The sequence below is a fragment of the Salvelinus sp. IW2-2015 genome, unplaced genomic scaffold (assembly GCF_002910315.2).
Source record: "Salvelinus sp. IW2-2015 unplaced genomic scaffold, ASM291031v2 Un_scaffold16475, whole genome shotgun sequence".
NCBI lineage: Eukaryota > Metazoa > Chordata > Actinopteri > Salmoniformes > Salmonidae > Salvelinus > Salvelinus sp. IW2-2015.
In genome coordinates, this window is record NW_019957604.1 from 57,730 (window position 1) to 72,724 (window position 14,995).

The following is a 14,995-nucleotide window of genomic DNA, read 5'->3' on the forward strand; positions in this document are numbered from 1 at the left end:
TTTGAGTGAGAGGTGCTTAGGAGCACAGAGAAGGAAATTATAATTATTATATTTAGGCCAAGGTCACAACAGCCACTGGCTGCAAATGGCATGGATTTTTTTAGGGGGCATTACAGCCACACAAAGGGGATGCCGCTAAAAAATTTGAGGCATTATCAAGTGCTGTTGTCAAACTGTGAATGAGAGACGGATGAAGTGTGTACAGCCCGTGCAAAAAACAAAGCAGAGCTCATGCCTTTTATGCAACTTTTTTCTAATCATCATTAGAGTCGCATCATGCAGCCTTACAATGTATTAAAAATCAAAACACATAGCCCAATGTTTGTAGAACAACCAAAGTTACATTAATAACTCTAAATTAATCATATAGGAGTACCTATTTGTTTGTTAACCGCTCAACACAGAATAGCCGCATGTGCACACTTTTATTCAGCTATGCTCAATTGTGTTCTTCATGTTATAAAATGATATAAAATAATGCCCCGGCATTCTAAGCAAATCTTGTTTGCTAAATGAACGAGAGTTGCCCACAGGCATATGGCATAGTCAGATCAGGACCTAACATAAGGACAACTCAGAGTATGCTATTCTGTTCTTCTGAAATATTTATTCAACCTTTAAAAATGTAGATGTTCCGAAGGTCTGCATCAGTGGCTTGTAGGCTATGCGTGGATGCCAGGAGATGCTAAATGTATGTTATTAATAGTCAATTACTGGGAGATCGACAGTTATAAACTGGACAATCACTGGCTGACAAAATGTCATGACCACCACAGCCCTAGACACATCCAAAGCAAAAACAAAACAGACATCTCTAGCTTAAACTGACAGATTTTTATGGGGATGTTTGTATTATGCTCATTTGATTTCCGCGAGGGGTGTAGACATCGACCTTAGGGGGTTACCAACCATTCCTGGACCTGACTCCTAAAGAGCCAGCCACTCAAGGACAGTACCAAAAGAGATGATTTGTTGATTCTGTTTCCTAGTGACAGAATCTGCACAGGGCTGACTGTTCAATGCCCCATATATTGAGCATTCATTTTGCGGATAGAATTCTATATAATAGTTTAAATTGAAAAGAACAGATTGATGCCTCAATTGTTGTTTTGAATATCGGTTCATAAACCTGATGCCATGGTCAAATCTGTTCCCAACTATCTTGAATTTTATGCAGCATAGTTGTCAACCCTTTCAACTTTAAGTGAAAGTGATTTCTTATACTATTTTTACTAGTCATCTTATTAAGGCATGCATGGGTTTTCATTGGTGGCAGACAAACCAATTCATTCCTTTCTCTTTTGGGTAATTGCCTCTTCCATTTTTTTTGTGACAGAGTTGCAGTGAATGGGTTACACTTTTGTATTGAGCATACATCTCCATACAACTTTGGTTAATTGCTTGTGTGACATCATTTTAACCTCTTTATTTTACAAAGCATGATGGGATGCTTAATTAACTAAGGAATCACACCTGTATGGAAGTGCCTTCCTTCAGTATGCAGTACTTTGTATCCCTTATTTTCTCAAGGATTTCCTTTATTTTGACAGGTACTTGTATCTTATTCAACAAAAAATACCTGTTCATCCAGGTTAATATTTAATACATATAAATGTGCATTTAATGAATATGAACACACTCTGCACTAATTCAGCTTATAGAATCTGGGAAATCGAGGCAACTCTTTTCCTAAAGCAAATATCTTAATTACAAAACCAAGAAAGCAACTTTAAAGCAGGTTAAATATTTATTTATTTCTAAATGTAATGTTCAAACTCATAAGATTGACAAATCAACATTTTTAACATTAACTAGATGGGAAACTTTTTCCAAACACGAGACAAGTAATCATCAGCATCATCATGCTCATGTGATACAACATTTGGGTTAGAGGCATTTACAGAACATTTCCATTGTTATGCTCCTATATCATTATTACCTTGAGCCATTGCACAACTAGATATTAACACCCCTTACTAGCACAAGAGTTAAGTTCAAACAGAACAAATGTCAATGTTATGAGGGTCATATTTCAGCTTCAAGTTTCTAAGAATACCATGTACATAATATACAGCCAAAATACTAAGAAAACATCTAACCAATGTAAGCACTTGCGATACAGTAACGGTAAGGCGTTTCCTCTGAAGGTGGGTACAGAGGGGCCTTTGGCAGCAGCACTTAATATGAAACGATCCAAGGACTACACATAACTTATAAAGTTATCAAGTTCCTTATAGTTTTTAATCCCTGATCATGACTCCCTGATATATCAGTTTTAGCGATTGTCCCAAACTGCAAACCCCGGATCTTTACTCCAGGTGCACTAGAGAAAAGCGCTCAAAATATTTGAAAGATTTCAAATAGTATTTCAACCCCAGGTTTGGTACCTTCACAGATAGTTGGAAAATATTCCTTCAAATGCAGTGCTACCCACCATGAAGAGTCCCCCCCGCACCCTTATTGGAACCAACTAAGATAACGTCCCCTACCTGACAGAACATACTTAGCTAAGATCAATGAAAGAATGAGATGCAGAAGAGAAAAATAAGAAAACAATCTGGCATTGTTTGGTGATAGCTGGAGAGATTGCTGTTTTTGCTTGGAAGGACAGGGTGAGGTAACAACGGTCCAAGTGGGTCAGTTGTTTTTGATCAGAGCCAAGAACTCCTCCCGGGTCTTGGGATCCTCTTGGAAGAGTCCCAGCATGGCGCTTGTCACGGTCTTGCTGTTCATCTTCTGCACACCCCTCATCACCATGCACATATGACTGAAACACACAATACAATGGTCCAAACTCAGTTGTTATAATTCAAAACAGATCAACTGGTGCACTCTTGAGAACAACTCTTTGATTCATTGAATGAATTGATCCAAAACACATAAAACATAGACGGGCTTAACAACCTCCTGTCAGCCATGGCATAATACCTGACACAGTTTGTGTAGCATAGGTTTGCAATTAATCCGGGCATAGAAATATATGGAGCAATACAATGTAATTCACATGTAATACAAGACATGTAGTACATAGTAAAAAGACACTCACGCTGCCTCAATGACGACTGCTACGCCTGCAGGCTCTAATGCCTCTGAGATTGCTGTAGCGATCTGCTTGGTCAGGCGTTCCTGCACTGTAGCGGGAACAACAAACATAAAGAGCAGAGGTTAATACTCTAGATACACTCAAACCCACAGACTCTCTCAGCAAGCTGCTCGGTGATAGTGATACCGAAAGGACCAAAGGATACTCGCCTTGAAGCCTCCTGCTGAACATTTCAACAATCCTGAAATAAATGAAGCAATAAAAGGGGAAGTTAGTACAGTACCAAGTAACTCAGAATGTGCATGTGTGTGTGTGCATGCGTGCACATGTCTGTGTGTGCGCTCATGTGTGCACTTGTTTGTGTGCGTACGTGCCTGCATGCATATCTTTGGGAATATGATAGCAACTGAATACGATCACTGACCTTGCCAGCTTGCTCAGACCAACCACTTTATTGTTTGGAAGATATCCAATGTGAACCTTTGGTGTTGAAACAAAGCACATAGTAGCAAATGCAATAATAAACTCAGAGGACGTCTGATTTGTTAACCATATACCATTGACATTAGCAGGATTTCAACAACAACAAATGAAACAAGGGATGTTCTGAGTGTCAGAATGCGTTATAGGTATCAAATGATCCAAACTGATGCTATGTAAGTCCAAATAATACGCATGTATTGCTTCATGGCTTCATTATACATCATTGCTTTTCACCTTGCCAAAGAAGGGCACGAGATGGTGCTCACAGAGAGAGAACATTTCAATGTCCTTCACGATCACCATCTCGTTGTGGTTCTCGTCAAAGATGGCATTGTTCAGGATGTCTGGGGAAGAAGAGGTAAGAGAGACAAGTGGAACAATTGTTTTACCCAACTCCAGATTGCAGCTTTGTATGAAGAATGAGTTTTCTCTACTTGCGATCTCAATTTGCAGAGACACTGGGTGCCATGAGGAAAATGTAAAGTAATGGACCACGCTCTTTGCAGCAAATAGAATATGACCTGATGAATACAATGAAAACTCAAAATGAACAGCTAGTCAAAATCTGAATTACACTTTGTTGCTTCCAATGATGTATGTGTCTATGGCTGTTTCCAGTAATGTTTAAAATAACAATGGAGGTCTGATATCTCCAAAGCTAAATGAATCGTGCACACAATCGAATCGTGCAACTTGCACTGTAGTTGTGTGGACAGTTTATCAAGACTATGCAGCCTGAGGAATGAGCAAGGCTAAATTAGTTTTAAATAGGCTTGTGTAAATATATAAGACCACACATTAAATGCATAATAAAACTGTAAAGAACAGAACCTTTTAAGATTGTTCTCCTTGTCGTTTGAACATCACAATCTACCTCACAATCTATCATATATTTTAAATATAATTAAACACATTTACAACTATTTATGCAGGACGGTCAATGCTCTCACCATTTACTGTCTCGTGATAACCTTTGGTGAGGAACTGCATTGCTTTGGCTGCCCGTAATGGTGTACGCAGTAGACCCTCACGTTCCACGTCTTCTCCCAGTTCTCGAAGTACGACGCCGTAGGCTCCTTCAATGGCAGATATCTTGCACACATCCTCTGACTCCTTGTGGGACTTCTCCTCCTTGCCCATCAATTCAGCTTTCTTCGCCTCTATGGATTTTTCACTGAACCCGTTGAGATATTCTGTAACAATTTTTCCATTGCAGACGCCATTCATCTCTGATGCTTTTTGGTACTCCATTCTAATAAAACTGAAATAACTTGATTCAATGCCCTGTGTATAAAGTCACCGCTTGTTGACTAAGTTGTGGTAAGAGGTGACAGTAGACTATTGCTCATGGATTGGGTGGTGACTGCAGGCCCTATTTATGGGTGCGCCTCTAACTGTCATGCCCGTTCCTACATTCGTTACGGAGTAGGCACATGGCTTCTCAGGAGAAAGTGTGACTTTTTGGTCTGCAACCACCAGACACGATCATAACGCTGCACTAATTGAGGAAGGCATCTTATCACCTACGCTAAAAAAATCGATTTTAGTGTTAATCATGAGAACAATAAACCGTTTTGTAACTAACTATAACACAGCACAAGTGTTAGAAAAGTGTGAGACCGCGTGAGTGGAAGTCCCAAGTAGTCAGGCGTTACTCTCTGAAATGTGGGATACTGCACCGTGTCACTGTATGACTAGTAAGGTACAATGTATAGACTCATTGTAGGCCTATGTGGTTATGAAAGGACAGAATAAATATAAACTCAGCAAAAAAAGAAATGTTCATTTTTCAGGACCCTGTCTTTCAAAGATAATTCGTAAAAATCCAAATAACCTCACAGATCTTCATTGTAAAGAGTTTAAACTGTTTTCCAAGCTTGTTCAATGAACCATAAACAATTAATGAACATGCACCTGTGGAACGGTTGTTAAGACACTAACAGCTTACAGATGGTAGGCAATTAAGGTCACAGTCCTGAAAACTTAGGACACTACAGAGGCCTTTCTATTGACTCTGAAAAACACCAAAAGAAAGTTGCCCAGGGTCCCTACTCATCTGCGTGAACGTGCCTTAGGCCAGGGCAATACATTGCAATGTCCGTACTGTGAGACGCCTAAGACAGCGCTACAGGGAGACAGGACGGACAGCTGATCATCCTCGCAGTGGCAGACCACATGTAACAACACCTCCACAGGATCGGTACATCCGAACATCACACCTGCGGGACAGGTACAGGATGGCAACAACAGCTGCCCGAGTTACACCAGGAATGCACAATCCCTCCATCAGTGCTCAGACTGTCCGCAATAGGCTGGACTGAGGACTTGTAGGCCTGTTGTAAGGCAGGTCCTCACCAGACAAATCACCGGCAACAACGTCGCCTATGGGCACAAACCCACCGTCGCTGGACCAGACAGGACTGGCAAAAAGTGCTCTTCACTGACGAGTCGCGATTGTGTCTCACCAGGGGTGATGGTCGGATTCGCGTTTATCGTCAAAGCAATGAGCCTTACACCGAGGCCTGTACTCTGGAGCGGGATCGATTTGGAGGTGGAGGGTCCGTCATGGTCTGGGGCGGTGTGTCGCAGCATCATTGGACTGAGCTTGTTGTCATTGCAGGCAATCTCAATGCTATGCGTTACAGGGAAGACATCCTCCTCCCTCATGTGGTACCCTTCCTGCAGGCTCATCCTGACATGACCCTCCAGCATGACAATGCCACCAGCCATACTGCTAGTTCTGTGCGTGATTTCCTGCAGGAATGTCAGTGTTCTGCCATGGCCAGCAAAGAGCCCGGATCTCAATCCCATTGAGCACGTCTGGGACCTGTTGGAACGGAGGGTGAGGGCTAGGGCCATTCCCCCCAGAAATGTCCAGGAACTTGCAAGTGCCTTGGTGGAAGAGTGGGGTAACATCTTACAGCAAGAACTGGCAAATCTGGTGCAGTCCATGAGGAGATGCATTGCAGTACTTAATGCAGCTGGTGGCCACACCAGATACTGACTGTTACTTTTGATTTTGCCCCCCCCCCCTTTGGTTATGGACACATTATTCAATTTCTGTTAGTTACATGTCTGCGGAACTTGTTCAGTTTGTCTCAGTTGTTGAATCATGTTATGTTCATACAAATATTTACACATGTTAAGTTTGCTGAAAATAAACGCAGTTGACAGCGAGAGGACGTTTCTTTTTTTGCTGAGTTTATTATGTATAACAGGAAAGACAGACAGGTATAAATGATAACGGACAGTGAACTGGAAAATACTATTTGACCGAGGTCTGATGGGACAGAAAATCAAATCAAATCAATGCTTCGTAAACAACAGGTGTAGACTAACAGTGAAATGCTTACTTAGGGGTCCTTTTCCAACAATGCAGAGTTAAAGATAAAAAAAATAGAAATATTAAGGCAAGGAATAAATACACAGTGAATTACAAATAACAATAATGAGTAAAAATAACATGGCTAGATACAGGAAGTATACCGCACAGGAGGTTGGTGGCACCTTAATTGGGGAGGACGGGCTTGTGGTAATGGCTGGAGTGGAGTTAGTGGAATGGTATCAAATACATCAAACACATGATTTGATGCCATTCCATTCACTCTGTTCCAGCAATTATTGTGAGCCGTCCTCCCCTCAGCAGCCTCCACTGTGCAGGGGTACGAGGTAATTGAGGTAGCTACTGTATGTACATATAGGGGTAAAATGACTAGGCAACAGGACAGATAATAGACAGTAGCGGCAGCGTATGTGCTGAGTGTGTGCATGGCGTCAGTATGCATGTGTAAGTGTATGGGTATAGTCCAGTGTGTGTGCATAGAGTTAATGCAAAGAAGGGTCAATGAAGGTAGCCATTTGATTAGTTAATTAGCAGTCTTGTTTATCAGTCTTATGGCTTGTGTGTGGAAGCTGTTCAGGGTCCTGTTGGTTCCAGACTTGGTGCATAGGTAGCAGAGAGAACAGTCTATGGCTTGGGTGGCTGGAGACTTTGAAAAAATGTTGTGCCTTCTGCTGACACGCCTGGTATAAAGGTCCTGGTTGGCAGGGAGCTCTGATGTACTGGGCCGTACTCAACAGCTGCCATACCAAGAGGTAATGCAGCCTGTCAAAATGCTATCAATGGTACATCTATATAGCTTTTGGAGGACCTGAAGGCAAGTATTTTCAGCTTCCTGAGGGGGAAGAAGCACTTTCGTGCCCTCGTCACAACTGTGTGGGTGTGTGTGGACCATGTTAATTCCTTAGTGATGTGGACACCGAGGAACTCGAAGCTCTCAACCCACTCCACTACAGCCCCATCGATGTGGATTGGGTTGTGATCGCCCCTCCATTTCATTTAGACCATGATCAGCTCCTTTGTCTTGCTGACGTTAAGGGAGAGGTTGTTGTCCTGGCACCAGACTGCCAAGTCTCTGACCTCCTCCCTCTAGGCTGCCTCATCGTCGCCGGTGATCAGTCCTACCACCGTCGTGTCGTCGGGAAACTTTATGATGCTGGAGTTGTGCGCGGTCTTGGTTGATCAGGGAGTACAGGAGGGGACAAAGGACACACCCCTGAGGGGCGCCCGTGTTGATGGTCAGCGTGGCAGATGTGTTGTTGCCTAACTTCACCGTCTGGGGCGGCACGTCAGTAAGTCCAGGATCCAGACAGAGTGCGATGTCTGTCACCCTTTGATCAGAAAGGGTCTCAACAACATGGCCAGGCTGGGGCAAGTTCAGCTGGTGGTGACCATAGAGATAGTAGTTTTATCTCTCAGGTGTTTTATGTCGCATAGGCGACATAAGCGGCCACTTAGGGCCCCCGGACGCTTTTTTAGGAACTCAGTCGAGATTTCAACTTACTATTGAGATTAAGAATAGTACAATACATCAGGTGCAATTTTGAAATTTGGTTGTGTATGAGCAGTTTTTCTCTTGTGTCAGTCACTGACAGTCACTCAATTAGTCATGTCAACTAACCATTTTTAGATTGGTAGTTTTTGAAAGGGAGCGACCCATGATTCCGTAACAATTAGTCTATTCAGCTATCTAAACCTGACCTCCAGGGGGCCCCCATTGATTTTGTTAGTCATTCTCACTCGTGTCATATTAACCCTGGCATAAGTCATTGCAAAATGTGTAGAATCGCAGGATATTAGCTTTTTGCCGTTTTAAAGCAAGTTTTCTGCAATTCTACACATTTTGCCATGGGGGAGAGACAGGAAATTAACTTGCAGGTTTGTAGGAAATTCACTTTCAAATGTTGATTTCTCTCCACCATCAAGACGGAGGCCACTAAAATGTTTTGCAATGAGGTGGGGGGCCCCCAACCAAATCTTGCAAGGGGGCCCCCAAGAGGCTAGAGCCGGTCCTGGGTGCCTCAGTTCCTAGAACATCCTACTACTGTACTGTGAAGGGTTGTGATTGAGGACCCATTAGGGATTATCAAACAAAGTCTGTTAGGGCCTGGGAGGCAGGGATAGGCTGGGGAGGAGGCTGGCAGGGCCCCAGTGAAGCGAGCCATGGTGGCTACCCATCAGGAACAGGTGGGGGCTCCTCAGAGGAGCTAGGATAAATGTGAGTATAACTCCGCACTCATAACACTAAAATATGTACAGCTGCAAAGCCAAGAAAAATATTGTCACTGTATCTGATGTAATCAATTCTCACGCAATCTTGTTACCCAGAAATAAAATTCTCATGAAAGTTGTCTCTTGAATCTGTCCACACGAGAATTGTTCTCAGTTTACATTCATCCATCTGATTAAAGGGGCAATCTTGGATTGTTACTTCTATTTTGGGACTTTTAAATCAATGATAAAGCTATTGATTCTTGAAGAGCTTATAAATGCCTCATAAGCTTAGTTTCACTGTCTTACACCCTCAAACTATAAACTTATTTTACTCCATTGTTAGTATACAATGTACTTGTAAACATACAAACATAGCTTCAAATGCATATGATTAAAGCTAACATTTTGATCTCATGGCTGACTATCCGTGAGATCAAAATGATAGCTTTAACCATGCTTTGAAGCTATACAGTGTCTGTTTACCAAAACATTGGCAAGGTGCTCATTTTGTTGTTTTTTGAATCCCAGATTGCCCCTTTAAGACCTGATCTGCTGTTACCTAACATGGTTTTAGGTTCATGTCGATGTTTGGCCTCTGTTCATTCATTGAACTCAAATAAAGACAATTCAAAGAAACCATACACACATGATCCATTTGGCACAGCTTTAACAACCACTGGATTAAATCAATCCTTTCAAGCAAATCGCTTACAAGAATTACCCTCATATCTGCCTCATGCAGACTTTTCTGTTCTAATTAACAAGTTTATCTGTCAACATTGAATTTAAATTATTCTGATTTATTTTATCCACAACCCAGATTGGACATGCAGTGCAGTACATCATGATGGTAAACCTAGTGAACCCAATATCCTTCCACAAAGGGCAAAATGATACTAGTTAAGAATAATGATACAATCATAATGACCGTATAAAACACATTATCTTCTGGTTAAATAACGGGAACATAACTGAATCAGGAGTTGAACTATAGTGCGATTGACTTGAACGCTGTTGTGTAGATTATGGCGGTCACGTGTTTGGTAACAAGGTTTGACTACCATCAGACTGACTGACTGTCCCGTGTTTAAGGGGAAGTGAATAGCCAAGCAGGTCAGGTCTGATACCACTGATCTTAATCAGAGTGTCTCGCCTCGCCCTTTGATAATGAATATGTAACACCAAAAGAACTACAATGTTCAGGAGTTATGTATGAGACCAAATATTCCATAGGTCTAAGGCTCTGAAATGGTATGGACTAATTATTTCAACAGAATTTCTAATTCTCCACTTTGTCTGCCCAAATCACTCTTACAGGCAGGTAGCCTAGTGATTTAGAGCATGGGGCCAGTAACTGAAAGGTTGCTGGTCCAAATCGAAGAGTTGGCTCTGTAACAAATCTGTTGATGTGCACTTGAGCAAGGCACATAACCGTAATTGGTCCTGTAAGTCGATCTGTATAAGAACATCTGCTAAATGTAAAATGTACACTTTTAAGTTGTAAAAAAAACACAGGTAAGACAGCACACTTGAATATGAGTCCTTGGTTCAAATCACTGTTTGCTTTTTTTCCTTACAAATTCTCAGAGTTAAGAGTCAGAGGTTAATAAATCCCTCCTCAAAAGGCATCTCCTCTCTGTGGGGGTGGAGGGTGGTGGTGGGGGGCAGCAAATGAAAAGCTTTATCTATGCTGAGTGAGTCACATGAGTGTCAGAAGTTGATAGTATATTACCCCATTTGCTGTCTGTCTCACATGTCTCACCAGGGTCCAATAGAGGAACATGCACACTGTGCCAGCTTGGTCAAATGATATGCTACGGCATCTTTCCTGTTATTTAAAAGATAATTATTTACTTATGATGAAATCATAGAAAGCTTTTCTTCTCACTACTTCATTGTGATAGCCATTGTGTGGTGAGCATTGTGGCAAAAATGATGCTCTGTGAGCAGTCTGCAAAGTTGTGTCCCTACTCAGTTAAGTCACTGGACGCAATGTGAGACTCACACAGAAAGAGAAAGAATATAGTGAAGTGATGTGACATAGTGACGTGACATATTTATGAATGAATAATGAATGAATAATAGGGATAAAAAGTAGTGGCCAAATACATTAATTTAACTTAGTTAACTTAACAGCCTTAGAGAGCATAACGTGAAGTAAAAAAAAAATGAGGTTGAAATAACACTGAAATTGTGTAAGAGCTGTTTGAAAAACAAATCTTGAATTTCAGCCTGTTCAGGTGGGGGGAACATTTGGTCATAGGTCACAATGTGATCTGATTATAACAGAGTAGACCAATGACTGTTCATCTGGGTAAGGCGGTGGGCTCTAGACGATCCTATCAGTCAATCAAGGCTCTGTATGTAAATATCTTAACATGTGTTTCCTAAGGTCCACACAATCAGACTGAGGGCCAAAGGAGGCTCGGGGGAAAAAAATAATTACAAATGTATTTAGTTATTTTCATTATGTATATGTATGTGTGTAATTTCTGTAATTTCTGTAATTCAGGGCTTATCTGTAAAAGAAACCATGATCTCAGTATGACTCCCTGATAAATTAAATGTTGAACAAACAAACAAATAGAAAATGTCATAAAGACACAGACGTAGAGTGATGATTTCAAAATAAAATGACCAAGACTGCACGGGAGGCTTTAAGAAATGTATAGAATGAATTATTATCTCATCTACTTTTCGCAACATCTCATGATCCATGCAGAACAACAGTGGTATGCCGTTTGATGAAGAAAATCCCAAGAAACCCTCCCTAATAACATACATTATTAACTATTCAAGGATGGACAGTACTTCTTGCTGTGTCTACATTGGTTCTCAGACCTAGGAACAGTCTATAATCAGGTTGCTCTAGTCTATTTGACAGGCAAGCAGGCACAGTATCTGTAAAACCCAAGTGTATATATCGCAAAGGGAAATAAGTACTATTAGAGATTAAATCCACAAAACAATCTCATCTTCAACCCTTTCTTTAACTTTATGTGTGACGTGATCTTCCTGTCTGGGTTGGCGCCCCCCCTTGGTTTGTGCTGTGGTGGAGACCTTTGTGGGCTATACTCGGCCTTGTCTCAGGATTGTAAGTTGGTGGTTGAGGATTTCCCTCTAGTGGTGCGGGGGCTGTGCTTTGGCAAAGTGGGTGGGGTTATATCCTTCCTATTTGGCCCTGTCCGGGGGTTTCTTCGGATGGCGCCACAGTGTCTCCTGACCGCTCCTGTCTCAGCCTCCAGTATTTATGCTGCAGTAGTTTGTGTCGGGGGGCTAGGGTCAGTTGGTTACCTGGAGTACTTCTCCTGTCTTATCCAGTGTCCTGTGTGAATTTAAGTATGCTCTCTCTAATTCTCTCGTTCTCTCTGAGAACCTGAGCCCTAGGACCATACGTCAGGACTACCGGGCATGATGACACCTTGCTGTCCCCAGTCCGCCTGGCCTTGCTGCTATTCCAGTTTCAACTGTTCTGCCTGTGGTTACGGAACCCCTACCTGTCCCAGACCTGCTGTTTTCAACTCTTAATGATCGGTATGAAAGCCAACTGAGATTTATTCCTGATTATTATTTGACATGCTTGTCATTTATGAACATTTTGAAAATCTTGGCTCTCTCTAATTTCTCCTTCTCTCTTTCTTTCTCTCGGAGGACCTGAGCCCTAGGACCATACGTCGGGACTACCGGCCGTGGTGACTCCTTGCTGTCCCCAGTCCGCCTGGCCTTGCTGCTATTCCAGTTTCAACTGTTCTGCCTGCGGTTATGGAACCCCTACTGTCCCAGCCTGCTGTTTTCAACTCTTAATGATCGGCTATGAAAAGCCAACTGAGATTTATTCTGATTATTATTTGACCATGCTTGTCATTTATGGAAATTTTGAAAATCTTGGCTCTCTCTAATTTTCTCCTTCTCTCTTTCTTTCTCTCGGAGACCTGGGCCCTAGGACCATGCGTCGGGACTGCCCCGCCCGTGGTGACTCCTTGCTGTCCCAGTCCGCCTGGCCTTGCTGCTATTCCAGTTTCAGCTGTTCTGCCTGCGGTTATGGAACCGCACCTGTCCCAGACCTGTTGTTTTTCAACTCTTGATGATCGGCTATGAAAAGCCAACTGAAAATTATTCATGATTATTATTTGACCATGCTTGTCACTTATGAACATTTTTGAACACTTGGCATAGTTCTGTTATAATCTCCACCCGGCACAGCCAGAAGAGGACTGGCCACCCCTCAATAGCCTGGTTCCTCTCTAGGTTTCTTCCTAGGTTTTGGCCTTTCTAGGGAGTTTTTCCTAGCCACCGTGCTTCTACACCTGCATTACTAGCTGTTTGGGGTTTTAGGCTGGGTGTCTGTACAGCACTTCGAGATATTAGCTGATGTACGAAGGGCTATATAAAATAAAATTGATTGATTGATTGACTATATGAATGACTTGCAGGAGGATCGTTGATGTCACATGCTAGCCTGATGTACAACAAATGTTCACATACACAACTTATCTTCACATGCACAACACTTTTTGCATAAGTGGGTTCCAAAGCTGACTCACATGTACTTGGTGTGCCTGCCATCCAGTGGCAAAGGGAAATAATGTGGTCCCACTTTAAACGAACTACAACTTATAAAGGCTTTATATAGTATAAATGCTTCACAAATCATCTAGAAGCTTATGCCAAAATGTATAATGGTGGTTACGAATAAATATATAAAAGATAGAGGCACTATTCGTGGAACGACCCACATGTCTCATGTTTGTATCATCTCGTGTGTATCGTGTGTATAATGTGATTTTAACCATTTATGAGCAGACATGTCTACTCATAATTGGTTAAAATCACATGATACATACCAGATGATGTCATTGGATACACTTATCGTCCTCTATCTTTTTGACTACAAAACACAGAATCGTGCCATTTCACATACACTCCCCTACGTATTTATTTGGACAGTGAAGCTAAAGCTTTTAATTTGGCTCAATACTTCAGCAATGCGGATTTGAAATAAAATGTTTTATATGAGGTGACAGTAGAGAATGTCACCTTTTATTTGAGGGTATTGTTATGTTTTATCATTTAGAAATGAATGCACATTATGTATCTTATGACACATTTGAAGGTGTCATAAGTATGTGAACAAATTCACTTGTAATGTATTACATTGTGTCAAAAGTATTTGGCCATATATAGTATACTATTTGGCCCATATATAGTATGCAATGACTACATCAAGCTTAAGACTACAAACTTGTTGGATATATTTGCACTTCGTTTTGGTTTTGTTTTGGATTATGTTGTGCCCAATAGAAATGAATGGTAAATAATGTATTGTGTCATTTTGGAGTCTGTTTATTGTAAATAAGAATAGAATATGTTTCTGAACACTTCTACATTAATCTGGATGCTACCACGATTACGGATAATCATGAATGAATTGTGAATAACGAGCACCAAGATGTGAAGTTCATAGGAGCATATGAAGTTGGGTGTCAAGTGAAAGCAAGAGTCTATATTTTGGGGAAATTAAATTAGGCATAAATTAGGCATAGATACATTTTTCAACCATTTTCCATATTTAAAATTAGGCATAATTAAAGGTTTTGATTTCTGGATATGCAGATGGGAAAGGGGTCTTAGAAAACATCTTCCAGAAAAAGTCTTAAAAGGTATCACCTGCCAACTAATAAAAACACTTTTAATATTTAGTTTTGGAGAAATTGATTACCTTCTGTAAGTTTAATAAATATTGCCTTGTGCCTTGTAATTCCGTTAGCAAAAACCTACATATCAAGATATTTTATAATTTCTCTCCCTCATGAGGGAGGATAGTGAAAGTTCACAGAAGTAACAAATAATGGTATACCTACCAATTAGTTATAATGATTTTACTGATACACTGTAAAAAGTAATTGCCTAACTAG

The 14,995-nt window shown here is 41.3% G+C and overlaps 1 protein-coding gene across 1 annotated transcript; it reads right to left on the reverse strand.

The window, feature by feature from the left end:
• Nucleotides 1–1,734: 1,734 nt before the first annotated feature.
• Nucleotides 1,735–4,867, reverse strand: LOC112080759 (GTP cyclohydrolase 1). Its single transcript, XM_024146664.2, has 6 exons — nucleotides 4,477–4,867; nucleotides 3,761–3,870; nucleotides 3,468–3,523; nucleotides 3,253–3,284; nucleotides 3,047–3,131; nucleotides 1,735–2,767 (listed from the first exon to the last, which is right to left on the reverse strand). The coding sequence occupies exons 1-6, from the start codon at nucleotides 4,775–4,777 to the stop codon at nucleotides 2,638–2,640; spliced, it is 714 nt and encodes a 237-aa protein (XP_024002432.1). The 5' UTR covers nucleotides 4,778–4,867; the 3' UTR covers nucleotides 1,735–2,637.
• Between the last annotated feature and the right edge of the window lie 10,128 nt (nucleotides 4,868–14,995).